Source organism: Oncorhynchus gorbuscha, linkage group LG06 (genome assembly GCF_021184085.1).
Source record: "Oncorhynchus gorbuscha isolate QuinsamMale2020 ecotype Even-year linkage group LG06, OgorEven_v1.0, whole genome shotgun sequence".
Lineage (NCBI taxonomy): Eukaryota > Metazoa > Chordata > Actinopteri > Salmoniformes > Salmonidae > Oncorhynchus > Oncorhynchus gorbuscha.
In genome coordinates, this window is record NC_060178.1 from 90,831,084 (window position 1) to 90,844,146 (window position 13,063).

At 43.6% G+C, this 13,063-nt stretch overlaps 2 protein-coding genes across 2 annotated transcripts; one reads left to right on the forward strand and one right to left on the reverse strand.

Annotated features, from left to right (window-relative positions):
• Positions 1-465: 465 nt before the first annotated feature.
• LOC124038509 (zinc finger protein 14-like) lies at positions 466-5,885 on the reverse strand. Its single transcript, XM_046354488.1, has 7 exons — positions 5,584-5,885; positions 4,123-4,325; positions 3,904-4,005; positions 3,648-3,743; positions 3,413-3,523; positions 3,182-3,305; positions 466-3,086 (listed from the first exon to the last, which is right to left on the reverse strand). Exons 1-7 carry the CDS (start codon positions 5,609-5,611, stop codon positions 637-639), a joined length of 3,114 nt encoding a protein of 1,037 aa, XP_046210444.1. The 5' UTR covers positions 5,612-5,885; the 3' UTR covers positions 466-636.
• A 391-nt stretch (positions 5,886-6,276) lies between these two features.
• LOC124037294 (zinc finger protein 99-like) lies at positions 6,277-13,023 on the forward strand. The gene is made up of 7 exons (XM_046351996.1): positions 6,277-6,359; positions 6,756-6,958; positions 7,074-7,175; positions 9,456-9,551; positions 9,645-9,755; positions 9,865-9,988; positions 10,119-13,023. Exons 1-7 carry the CDS (start codon positions 6,332-6,334, stop codon positions 12,839-12,841), a joined length of 3,387 nt encoding a protein of 1,128 aa, XP_046207952.1. The 5' UTR covers positions 6,277-6,331; the 3' UTR covers positions 12,842-13,023.
• Positions 13,024-13,063: the final 40 nt, after the last annotated feature.

The following is a 13,063-nucleotide window of genomic DNA, read 5'->3' on the forward strand; positions in this document are numbered from 1 at the left end:
AAGTACTTTTAAATTGTTTTGCATTCTAAGCACAAGACAATGTAAAAGTACTTGCATACTATTTTTTTTTATAGACCAGACTGTGTTCAATGTAGCCCAGGTTGAGTCAAAGAGAGTGACTAAAGGACCATGGTTACACATACACAAATCTAGAGGCGAAAGAAACACACCTATTTAGGTGAGGTGCTGGCTATCGGAGTGGAACACATGAAAAATAAAGGAGCCACTCACTCTAGCTCAGATGCAAAAATGGAATGTCCAAAGTTGACAGACAAGCTGTCTTCATCAGGGTATAATGACAAATACTGCGGGGTGTCTCAAAAGACACACAGGTGTCTGTAATCATGGCCGGGTGTGGTCTGATATCATTGGTTAATTCTCATATATTAAAATAGACATTACATTTTGCATCTGAGCTCCTAGTGTGTGGCTACACATACACAAAACCATACAACTCCAATGATGTATTGTATTATACTTTTATTAAAATGTCACTTATGGAAGAAAAGTATAACTGCAGTAATATGAAAAAGAACATTTACAGATTGACGTGTTAAACAAAAAACTGGGAAATTATTTATCAGGCCACAATCTTATCTTGTTATATTATGCAACAAAAAAAAGTACATTTCAATACTATGATGTACATGATCGTTGATGTACATTCAACAGCGTTTTACGTTCGAAAGCTTTTCCACAATCCAGGCACTTATAAGGCTTCTCGTTTGAGTGTGTAGACATGTGTCTCTTCAGGGAGTCATGGTAGTTAAAGCGTTTGTCACAGAGGGAACATGAATACGGCTTCTCCCCTGTATGAGTCCTGTAGTGCGTAGTGAGAAAATTGGCTTGAACAAAGCCCTTTCCACAGACGTTGCACTTGAACGGCCGTTCTCCAGTATGGTATCTCATGTGTATCTTCAGTTCAGCTCTAGACCTGAAAGCCTTATCACAATTCTTATGATTGCATTTAAAAGGCCTCTCCCCCGTGTGAATCAGATCATGCCTTTTCAACGAATCTGCACAAACAAACTGCTTACCACAGTATGTACACGGGTAACGCACCCCACCGTGCTGAGTCTTCTCGTGGTTCGCACGGGAATTACTAAGCCTGAAAGGTTTCCCACAATGGCGGCACGGGAAGCGATACTCTGTGGATTTTTCACCATGGCTATTCTGCATGTGTTGTTTCAGGTCAATGTTGGTATAAAAGGCCTTGCCACACTCCCAGCAGAGACACGGCCTGTCGTCAGAGTGCCTTTTCTCGTGTTCGACTAGGTCATAATTGTAGATGAACCTTTTTGGACACTGGGAGCACTGTAAGGGGAGGTTCCCAGTATGAACCATCTCGTGTTTGATGAGGGAATGGAACTTCTTGTAGCTTTTCGGACAATGGGTGCAGACGAACGGCCCGCTGAACTTATGGACATCCAGATAGTGCGTTCTGAGGTTTGTGAGCATGAAGCTCTCCTCACACATGCTGCACTGAACAGGCCGGTGCCAGAGCTTGTGTCTGGTTAAAGTTTGTAAGTCAGGCAATACCTTTCTGCATCCTGCGCAGTAGAGAGGACCATGGATAAGTTTGTGTTTCCTTAGTTTTGATTGGATAGTGAATGTCTTTTCACATTTGTCACATTCAAAACGTATGTCGAAGCTGTCGAGCTCAGCAGCGTCAACTGTCTGAACCTTGCAATAACGTCTGAGATGGGCCCTCAAACCTCCGCTGTGTATGAATTTCATCCCACACTGAGGATGAGGGCAGGAGAAAGGGCGCTCGCCTGAGTGAGTTCTCATGTGATACTCAAAGGCGCCAGCAGTCACGCTTTTACCACAAATACGGCAAATATGTTTTTGGAAAGTTTTTCGGTCAGGCTTCTTTGTTGTGCTGCAACACTTGGGTCTTTTGGTCTGGCTGGGTTCTGGGTCGTAAGACGGGTCCTGGTGTGTACTGCTGGTGAAGGACGAGTCACTGTCCTCAGGTGTTGCCTCAAGAGGAAGACCACTGGACGGCTCTGTGTCCCCTCCTTCAGGTGACAGTTTCTGGACTGTTTGCGCTTCTCCGAGAGAATAGTGGCGATTCTCTGAGTGAATCTTCATGTGGGTACTTAAGTATCCAATGCGATGCACAATCTTGCCGCACACTTTGCACGTTCTACGGTCTATGGAGGATTGTGCGAATTCTGTCTCACACGTAGTAAAAAGAGCACTACTGCCCTCTCCAGAAGGAACCTCCTCTTTTTGCCCAGTTCCAAACAGACATGACTTTCTGTGAGTTTGCAAATTGTACAAGTGCTTGAAAGTCTTTTGACAATTGCGACATTGATAGGTGCGACCGTTGTTGTGGGTTTGCATGTGCTTTTTCATGTCTGAAAAGCGGGATAAGACACGTCCACACACTGTGCATGTATTGGGGTTTTGGGGTGTTTTAACTCTTTTGCAGACACTACGTTTTTCTGAAAATTCAGTTTTGGTTTGTTTCCGTTCTCCTGCTAGCAAGGTCTTCATCTTACACCCCCTGTTTCTTCTCACTGGTCTTAAGGGCAATGTTAGGTTAGTGGTATTAATCCTTTGTATCTCCACTGAGGGTTTGTGAAGCATGGACGTTATGATCCTATCAGACAGGTCTATGCTTTTCATTGGTGCAGGGCTAGGTTCTCTGTGTTTCTTTCCATGAGGCATGCCACTGGCATCAATTATCTCTCTTTTGTGCCTTTTGAGCTTATTCTTGACTAAAGGCTCCATCGTCCCATCTTCCCCTAAAACTGTCACAGTTTCATACACTGGTTCCACCGCTTCAGTCTCTGGGTCAGCAAACTCTGCATTATCATCCTCCTCATTTTCCTTTCTCTCACATTCCACGCTCTCCTCTCTTTCTACTACATCCATACTTGTCCCCGGTTCCATCTCTGTGTACTCTGTCAGTGTTGCAGAGTCCACCTCCAACTCTTTGGTGAATGTATCCATGAAGACATTCAAGGATGATACTGGTGTTTCTGATTCTGTCTGTTCTGTTGCAATCACCACCCTTTCTACAGGAGGGAGACAGAGAGCTGAGAGAATGCAGTCCCCGTCGGTGGAAGACAGAGTATCTAGAAAAAGACAGTATGGTTAAATAAAGATTAAATGTTAATGTCCCCAACTGAAAAAATATCTAACATCTACATGAGTCCTGAAAGATGCCTACCATTGTTGTCTAACAGGCCGAGGTCTCTGTGGTACTGAAGCAGGGTTTTCAACTCTTGAGGGTGAGACACAGACTCAACACATTTCTCCAGAACAGAGGGAACATTGCTGAGCAGCGAGGAAGCCTGACAATGACGAATACAGAGTTAGAAGGAATATAGGTAGAATTCCCACAGTGCCTAAATGTCAAGTCCATGGTTCCTCTATGATCTTAGTTTATTTCTACTAGTACCTGTTGGAAACTTGATACGGGAAGTAGCTTCTCAAGCCTCGAAAGAAATTGCCATACGAGTTTCTGGATAGCTTCGTCATAACTGGGACCAAATTCTACAGGAAAAACATCCTAAAACAGAGTAAAGACATATGAGCTATGAAAACCTCTCAAAAGAGATTATTTAAATTGTTGAAATACACAGCAGTCATGAGGAAATGACCCATGGCTATTCCATACCCACATACTGACTGACCTGGAAGAAATGTTCTCTCTCATCAGGGTCTTTTAGAAGGGTTTGAACCAGCCCCAGGAAGTTGGATTCAGATAATCCTACCTCTGCATCAGTCGCCTGAAATGCATAAAATTATGTTGCCTTCATTAGGACATCTAGATGATATCTTGTCATTTAGGGTGCATATGTTTTTGCCAAAATGCATCAATGTCTTATCAGAAATCTCTAAGACAGACCGATTTAGAAATTAGCTGAGTCTCTGCCCTAAGGAGCTCACCTGTGTCCCCCAGAGAGGTGTGAGGGTCTGTATCCTGTCCAGGTGTGGCTGAATGGTCTGGAGGTCTGTGATCGGCTTGGAGGAACACAACTCCAGGACCAGCTGAAACCAGAGCAAACCGGTCAGGAGACATAGTGGGTACAATAATACTAAATACGATCATCTCATCTTTCCAACGGTTTGATTAACACTACACCCCACCCCCCCCCCCTTTCTCACCCGCGCTCGAAGACCCAGAATAAGTTGGGCCCTCTGACTGTGGTTCAGAAGCTCTGGAACCATCTCTGTGACCGTGGTAACAAACTCCTCCAGCATCCCATAATCCATCACTTGTCTCTGCTGGACCGTTTGCCAGATGGCTGCTGAGACCAGCCGCAGAGGTGGAACCATGAGGCGCAGAGAGGGGAGAGGAAGAGGGGGACCTGAAAACAGAGAATTTGGTTGACGAGGACAGCAATGCCAGTTTTGTTACAACTGATTCCGTTCAGATGAACCATAGACTGAGTCATTGATAACGCCACCCCATTGTTTCCTATGTGATGTCTCGGTTGCACATTTCAAGATCAAGTAGTGTCGTTTTAGCTCTTCACCACCTTGCTTCATGGAGCAGTTTTTGGAAACATTGCATGAGCTTTTTGAGCTACTCTAGGAAGCATCCTAAACAGTAGAACGAAGTTTAACATTTCCAACATGTAGTATACTTTATAATGCCTGGATGTCATACTCATTTCAGCTTTGACAACAGCTTATCAATTAGATATGGGGGCGCTAACCTGCACCTTTTTTTTGCCCGGATATGATACAGCCTGGATTTCTACCAGGGACTGTAGTGACACCTCTTGCACTGAGATGCAGTGCCTTAGAGAGCTGCGCCACTCGGGAGCCATTGCAGGGCATGTCTCTCTTTTTCTGACAAAAATGGAGTATTCCCACTCCACAATAAATATTAGGCTATTTATTCGTTGCTCATTCAATTGCAAACTCAAACGTAAATAGACCGGTAGTCTATGACAGTAGGGGTAGGCTACAGTACTACTGTGAAATAGGAGTGCAACATAGTAACCTATCTAATCTCAGTCTATACCAAGGCAGGAGACAATACATGATTGTGTTTCTAATAAACAAAATATTAAACAACAATTCACCTTTTGCATAGACATGTGGGCTGTAGGCTGCAAGTAGACAAAAGCTTAATTTGCAAGAAACCGAAGTATACCTTTAAATCCCCAAAAAGTGTGGGCAGGCTACTTCTAGAATCTCAATTTACTCCAGAATGTAGTAAAACATTTAGGCACGGGGTGTTAAATCAGTCCCCTGCTTTCTGGAAACAACAGCCTGCATAGCCGAGGTTGGCCTTGAACTTCGTGGCATTAATGAGAAGGGGCAGTCGTTCTATGCTGCGATGAACAATGTAAAAATGGATGGTGGTGGCTAAGCTAATACATGACTAGCAAGCTTGAGTTCTTTGGTAAAGCTACACATGGCTAAAATAAATGCAATTCGACCCGGACAGTTCGCAGGTTTAGCAAAGAGAAAAAGACGTGAACTTCACTGGCTAGCGTTAGATGATTGGGGAAAAGAGAAAAGGACGTGAACTTCACTGGCTAACGTTAGCTAAGTTAGATAGCTAGCTTCTCTGTAGCGTTACTAGTTTGGATCACAAATTCTACTGCATTTTACCATTTTTTCCTGAAATGTGTCCGCTCATCGTGTGGTATTCGCTCCAGTCACATCTATACTCAAAAACTGTGGTGTTGCTTTATGGTTAATCAAATTAATTTCCGGTCTTAAAGTTCGTGAATGTGAGGCGCCAAAGATTTGCCTCGGGAAGCGCTCATTGACAGAGAGGAAGAGGCGAAGCGAGAGCGTTTACTCCGCCCAAAAATCTGTCCACGAAAATAGAACCACGAAGTGAGGATTTTATGTATGGAGGTCAATCAGAGTATTGAATTTGGTCAACAAGAACATTTAATTTGCTACGTGCGTCTTATTTGATCGAATATTAGTTTCGTAAAGGTTAGGTTGTTACGAATCGGACTATTTCCATTGTTGAGTGGTTGCTCGACTATCTTGTCAATATAATAGAACATCTTTGTCATTGCGCTATTAACGGAAGCGCTTGTCGGCAGTCCCCACTCTAAAATGATTCCGTATGGAATTGATCGCACTGCTCAAAAGTTCTGCGCAGCGAGTTATTTTTTTGTCTTGCTCTAGCGCTTGTGCGGAACCATTGTAATGTCAATATAGCTTCCACACGGATGTAAAATAGGTACCATTAACGACCATTGAGCCACCATCTTTGATTGAGTTACAAAAGATAACGTAACGACCTAACATTTTTTTGTGCAAACTTACGAGTAAACGTGGCTATTATTAACATCATTTTCACACCAACCGTTTTCGGATGTAACGGCAAGGAACACTCAATATGGAAAGGCGCATCCATGTGGGAAAAGGTAAAACAGGACTTTTAGCTAAAAAGGTAGCTAGACAGTGGATATAAAGAAATCAGTATATCAGCTACATGACGAGCTAGCAAGCAAAGTGGCTAACTTCCTGAAACCGAATGTTGAAGAACATAAACAAAAACATATATTTATCACAGTCAGTTGCAACTGCATTACTTGCTGTTTGGGGTTATCGGCTGGGTATCTGTATAGCACTTTGTGACAACTGCTTATGTAATAAGGCCTTTATAAAACACATTTGATTCATGAACTGATAGTTGCTCATCGTTCTCACATCTGTTAGTGTTTTATAGTTTGTTCATCCTGCTAGAGTTTGATGTAATGTGCAATAATAGGTACTTATAAATTGATTTGTGAACAACTAAGTCAACTTCTGTGTTTCAGGTCCCCCTCTTCCTCTCCCCTCTCTGCGCCTCATGGTCCCACCACTGCGGCTGGTCTCTGCAGCCATCTGGCAAACAATCCAGCAGAGACACGTGATGGATTATGGGATGCTGGAGGAATTTGTTACCATGGTCACAGAGATGGTTCCAGAGCTTCTGAACCTCAGACAGAGGGCCCAACTTATTCTGGGTCTTCGAGCAAGGGTGAGAAGAAGAGACAGAAATAGTGCTCATCATTATGTGGGGAACAATGTCATATGATAATATTTAGTCATCTTTGTCTCAAATAAGTCTCCCGACATGTTTGCTCTGGTTTCAGCTGGTCCTAGAGTTGTGTCGCTCCAAGCCAATCACAGACCTCCAGACCATTCAGCCACACCTGGACAGGATACAGACCCTCACACCTCTCTGGGGGACACAGGTGAGCTCCTTAGGGCAGATACTCAGCTATTGTTTAAATCAGTCAGTCATAGGCATATTTTTGTTAAGACATTGATTAGGGATGCACAATATATTGGTGAGCATATTGGAATCAGACGATATTAGCCAAAAATGCCAACGTCGGTATCAACCCGATGTCTAGTTCAACGCCGATGTCAAAGCTACCGTGCATACCTATATAACTTAGGCACGTGACATAATAACGGCACGTGAAATTTTGCTTAACACAGCATTCCTAACCTAGCCCACACAATGTCTGCTATGTGGATCGAGCAGTCATTTGAAAGAGTAAGAACATTTCAGAGAGAACTCAAAAGACGAAATCTATTAAAGCCAAGATAATGGAATTCATTGCCCTTGACAATCAACCGTTCTCTGTCTTTGGTCATGTTGGCTTAAGCCGACTGGTTGAGCACCAGTACACACTACCAAGTGCGCTATTTTTCAGATGTTGCCCTACCGGAGTTACGCAGTATAAGCTTCACTGATATTCGCTTCACGACATGCATACTATGGAACACTTTTGGGTCTTTGCGTGTCAACAAAGATAGAGTAGCACTGTCAAAGCTGTACAAAACGGTCTGCAAACAAGCAAACACCAGCCACAAACGATGTGTTTAAAATACCGTGTGGGTAATAATGCATCATTTGTTCGACCTTAACTTCTGGGGTAGTTAGCTTTAGCTTGGTACCTAGCTAGCATCAATACAACCAGCCTGTAAACAATGACCAGTAGAAACTGCAGTTTTAGGAATCCTTGTGAGTAAGTATTAGCGAGGTTGCCACTTGTTGTTAGCCTATTGAAATTGAACTTCAGTTCATGAAAATAAATAGCTAGCCAGCTACTTCATGAGCTGATGTAAGAAGGGCTTTTTAAATACATTTGATTGATTAACCCTGTTGCCCAAAGCTAATGTTATAAGCAGCCAGCGAGCTTCATCTGGCTAGTGAGGCTCAACCGGACCGTGTTGTGAAGCTAGCCACAATAAGAATCAGGCACAATAGTGGAATTTGCGGTTTGCCTTCAAAATAAAAGTATGTCATTGACAGTGATGCAAATGAATACAAATAGTAGAATTATGCCATAGTTTTATTTCAAAGGCTAAATGCAATGTCCACTATTGTGGCTAATCAATATTGTGGCTAGCTTCACATAGATGGGGCGGCAGGGTAGCCTAGTGGTTAGAGCGTTGGACTTGTAACCGGAAGGTTGCAAGTTCAAACCCCTGAGCTGACAAATCTGTCGCTCTGCCCCTGAACAGGCACTTAACCCACTCGTTCCTAGGCTGTCATTGAAAATAATAATTTGTTCTTAACTGACTTGTTAGTTAAATAAAGATAAAATAGATGGGTCCGACTACCATTAATCAAATAAGAACTGTCTTATAAATTATTTTAGATGACACCTAGCTATATAGTTAACAAGCTAACTGTAGCTACTGAAACAGATTGTTGTTTTTGCTTTGTTTTTGGGGAAGAACATTGTTAGAGCTAGATAGGTTTTTTGTGACCAGCACTGTAGGTGCGTGAGACAACTTTACCAGCCTCATTGCATATGTATCGATGAATCGTTGTGACATATGAAATATGAGGGATAGTGTAATCAACGTGTAAAAATTAATGAACGCATATTCAGGTCCTGGTTGGTCAACAAGCTTATTTGACGTGTATCTTTCTTGACACACAAAGACTCAAACGGCGTTCCATAGAAATCCTGGTTGAGAATGAAACAAATGAACAACGAAACAGCACAGCAAGTAAGTGAAAGAAATAGGTTTTGATTATGTTTTACTGATAATGGGGACATACGTCTATGCCAACAAAATAAAGTTTTGGTCAGTGTGTGTGTAACCTTTATTTAACTAGGCAAGTCAGTTAAGAAGAAATTCTTATTTACAATGATTGCCCGGATGACACTGGGCCAATTGTGCACCGCACTATGGGACTCTCAATCACGACCGGATGTGATACAACCTGGATTCAAACCAGGGACTGTTGTTACGCCTCTTACACTGGCATGCAGTGCGTGTGTTACTATTTAACTGTACTAGAATGCTTAAAAGGCCGCTAAAATTAAAATATTGGTTATCGGTATCAAATCTTTTGTCAAGGAAAATATTGGATATCAGTTTCAGCCAAAATTGTCATAACGGTGCATCACTAACAATGATACGTTATGGCAAAAACATATGCAGCCTAAATGACAAGATATCATCTAGATGTCCTAATGAAGGCAACATGATTATATTCTGTGTTTCAGGCGACTGATGCAGAGGTAGGATTATCTGAATCCAACTTCCTGGGGCTGGTTCAAACCCTTCTAAAAGACCCTGATGAGAGAGAACATTTCTTCCAGGTAAGTGGGTATGGAATAGCTGTGTGTCATTTCCACAAATTAAATAGTCTCCTCAGAGGTTTTCATAGCTCATATTTCATTACTCTGTTTTAGGATGTTTTTCCTGTAGAATTTGGTCCCAGTTATGACGCAGCCATACAGAATCTCATGTGGCAATTTCTTTCGAGACTTGAGAAGCTACTTCCCATGTCAAACTTCCAACAGGTACTAGAAGAAATAAACTAAAATCATATAGAGGAACCATAGGCTTGGCACTTAGGCTTTGTGGGAATTCTACCTATGTTCTTTCTAACTCTGTACCCTCATCTGTCAGGCATCCTCGCTGCTCGGCGATGTTCCCTCTGTTCTGGAGGAATGTGTTGAGTCCGTGTCTCACCCTCAGCAGCTGAAAACCCTACTTCAGTACCACAGAGACCTTGGCCCGCTTGACAACCATGGTAGGCATCTCACAGTACCCATCAATTTCATGCTTTATATGATGTAATTTGCCATTGGGTGTGTCAAAACAAATCCATCTATTGAGCATTACTGGGTTGAGTTTTGGTTCCCTTTTTCCTTCTTTCACAGACCCTCCATCTTCCACCGATGGGGACTGCATTCTCTCAGCTCTCTGTCTTCCTCCCGTGGAACGGGTGGTGATTGCAACAGAGGTGGAGAAAGAAGGAAAAAGTATGGATGTGAAAGAAAGGATGGATAGCAGGTCAGAGGAATGTGAGAAAAACAAAAGATCCTCTGTTAGTGACGAGGAGGCAGAGGATGCTGCAGAGTTTGCTGACCAAGTGACAGAGAGAGATCCGGAGTATGAAACAGTGATGGTTATAGGGGAAGATGGGATAGAGAAGCCTTTCAAACTTCTCAAAAAGCACAACCAAAAGAAAGAGGAAACCCATGATCAAAAATGCAGAACCACAGTCAAACCTGGACAAAAGATAAGCATAGGCGTGTCTAAAGCAATCATGTCCTCCATGATACAAAAGCCCTCAGTGGACCTACAAGGGGTTGTTATCGCTAACGTAACACAGACCCCCAAACCCAGTCAAAAGGTTGGAAGAGCCAAAAGGTCCCTGGAGCGTAGGACATGCAAGGTGTGTGGTAAGGTCGTCCAGCGTCCTGCAGTCTTGAGGAAACATATGGTGACTCACACTGGTGACTGGCCCTATCAATGTCCCACCTGTAAGAAGATTTACAAGACCTTGGGAAGCTTCCAGGAACATACTGAAAAATGTGTCTTTCCAATTGAGGAAACGCCTGAGGAAAGTGAGCCGTCCATATCAGTAATGCAATACAAGGGTCTGATGTTGAAGAAAATTTTACCGCGTCCGCCAGGACAAAAAGTAGCCCAAAACGAAAAAAAACTAAAACGCATTGTCTGCAAGACATGTCCTGTTTGTGGGAAGACTTTAGCCACAAGCTCGAGCATGAAGCGGCATCAGATTATCCACACTGAGCCCAAAAAGTGCAGAGTGTGCGAACAGGTCTTCCCTAACCCTTCCGAACTGAAGATCCACATGGAGTCCCATCCGAAGAAAGGCATCCATCAATGTAGTAACTGTGAGAGGACTTTCAAGCACGATTACAGTGTGAAGGCTCATGAAGAGGCTTGTCTGTTTCTGAGTCGTCAACAAGGGGAGCTTGGAGAGAGCAGTGGTCTTCCAGCTATGGGGCAAACAGACCCAGGGCCATCGGGCAGTACACACCAGCAGAGTGTGACATGTGAAGCAGAAATCCTACAGCTCTCTGCCACTCTGAGCAAACAGAATTCTGCCTTCACTTACATGCATTCAGTGGAGGGGTCATCCGCAAGGGCCAAAAGGTCCCTGGAGCGTAGGACATGCAAGGTGTGTGGTAAGGTCGTTCAGCGTCCTGCAGTCTTGAGAAAACACATGGTGACTCACACTGGTGACTGGCCCTATCGATGTCCCACCTGTAAGAAGATTTACAAGACCTTGAGAAGCTTCCAGAAACATATTGAAAGATGTGTCTTTCCTATTGAGGAAACGCCTAAGGACAGTGAGTCGTCCTCCACCAATGCAACCGAATCTTCTTCCCCGGAACCCAGCGCACCTATAGGATCATCCAAACGCTGTGCAAGGTGTCCTATTTGCCATAAATTTATATTGGGATACCTGCGATATCACATTCTATCTCACTCAGATGAGCGCCCACATGCTTGCCCTCGTTGTGGGTCGAAGTACAAGTTTGACTTTGTGTTGAGGAGGCACATGAGACTGTTCTGCAAGGTGAAGAAGGGTGAACCTGTTGAATTAGGGGAAAAGAAAGTCCATAAGTGTCATGAATGTGGTAAGGAATTCGGGCTAAAATCCACACTGACGGCACACAAGCGCATCCACAACCCGCTCCGTTGTGCCTATTGCCGAAGGATGTTCCCAGACCAAGAAACACTTGCAATACACAAGGTAGAGCATAAACCGGTTCAATGCACCATGTGTGAGAAGAGCTTCAATGTGATAAGGTACCTCTCTAGACACTACGCCGATGACCATCAGTTCAGCGGTCCGTTCCGCTGCACCTACTGTGAGAGAAGCTATGCTGATTTAGCAGCCCTCATCAGACACCAGAGGATCCACACTGGCGGGGAGCCCCCATACAAGTGCGCCCACTGTCCAAAGAAGTTCCATTTTGAAACTGCTCTTGTGACACACCAGAGAAATCACACAGGAGAGAAACCATGCCTTTGCTGGGAGTGTGGTAAGACCTTCCAATCAAAGGGGATTCTGAAATCTCACATGAATCGTGTTCACACTCCTCAGGTGAAACGCATCCCTTGTTCCCAATGTAACAAAGTTTTCAGGGACAAAGGTCAAATGAAAATGCACGAGAATGTTTACCACAAAGGGGTGCGTTACCCGTGTTCCTACTGTGGTAAGGGATTCTACAGCCCTGCCCCATTGGCAAGACACGTGCTGATTCACACAGGGGAGAATCCTTATTCCTGCACATATAAGGAGTGTACAAGGGTTTTCAAATCCGCATCTGAACTGAGGATACACATGAGATACCATACTGGAGAGCGGCCATTCAAGTGCAAGGACTGTGGGAAGGGTTTTGTTCAAGCCCATTATCTCACCATACACCGACGAAGTCATACCGGGGAGAAGCCTTATCCATGTCTCACCTGTGACAAGTCCTTCGGCACCTCCCATCAGTTGAGCAGACACATGAAGACTCACACGGGAGAGAAGCCCTACCAATGTATGGATTGCGGGAAAGCTTTCAATCGTAGAGATCGTTTGCGGACTCATCAAGACAAATGCCACCCAGCTTATTAGTCAATGTTCTATAAATGCTTGTGTTATCCAACTGTAAATTAACTGCAATTTATGTAGCTTATTATGTAGCCAGTAGCAAATAACACTGCCTGAATTGAACATGCATAATGTTGCATTTCATTTTTTACTATGGCTGTAGTGATTAACTAATTTCTGCAATTAATAAAGTACAGTCATCTCAACACCTCTCAGTTCTCATTCAGTCAAGTCAGGAAGACAGAG

Bases quoted from the DNA above. Each gene is read 5' to 3' on its own strand.
- LOC124038509 (XM_046354488.1), bottom strand. From the start codon at position 5,611: ATGAGCGGACACATTTCAGGAAAAAATG. The intron at 4,326-5,583 runs GTAAAATGCAGT...CTCTGTTTTCAG, and splicing joins ACACATTTCAGGAAAAAATG to GTCCCCCTCTTCCTCTCCCC. The intron at 4,006-4,122 runs GTGAGAAAGGGG...CTCTGGTTTCAG, and splicing joins TTCTGGGTCTTCGAGCGCGG to CTGGTCCTGGAGTTGTGTTC.
- LOC124037294 (XM_046351996.1), top strand. From the start codon at position 6,332: ATGGAAAGGCGCATCCATGTGGGAAAAG. The intron at 6,959-7,073 runs GTGAGAAGAAGA...CTCTGGTTTCAG, and splicing joins TTCTGGGTCTTCGAGCAAGG to CTGGTCCTAGAGTTGTGTCG. The intron at 9,756-9,864 runs GTACTAGAAGAA...CTCATCTGTCAG, and splicing joins CCATGTCAAACTTCCAACAG to GCATCCTCGCTGCTCGGCGA.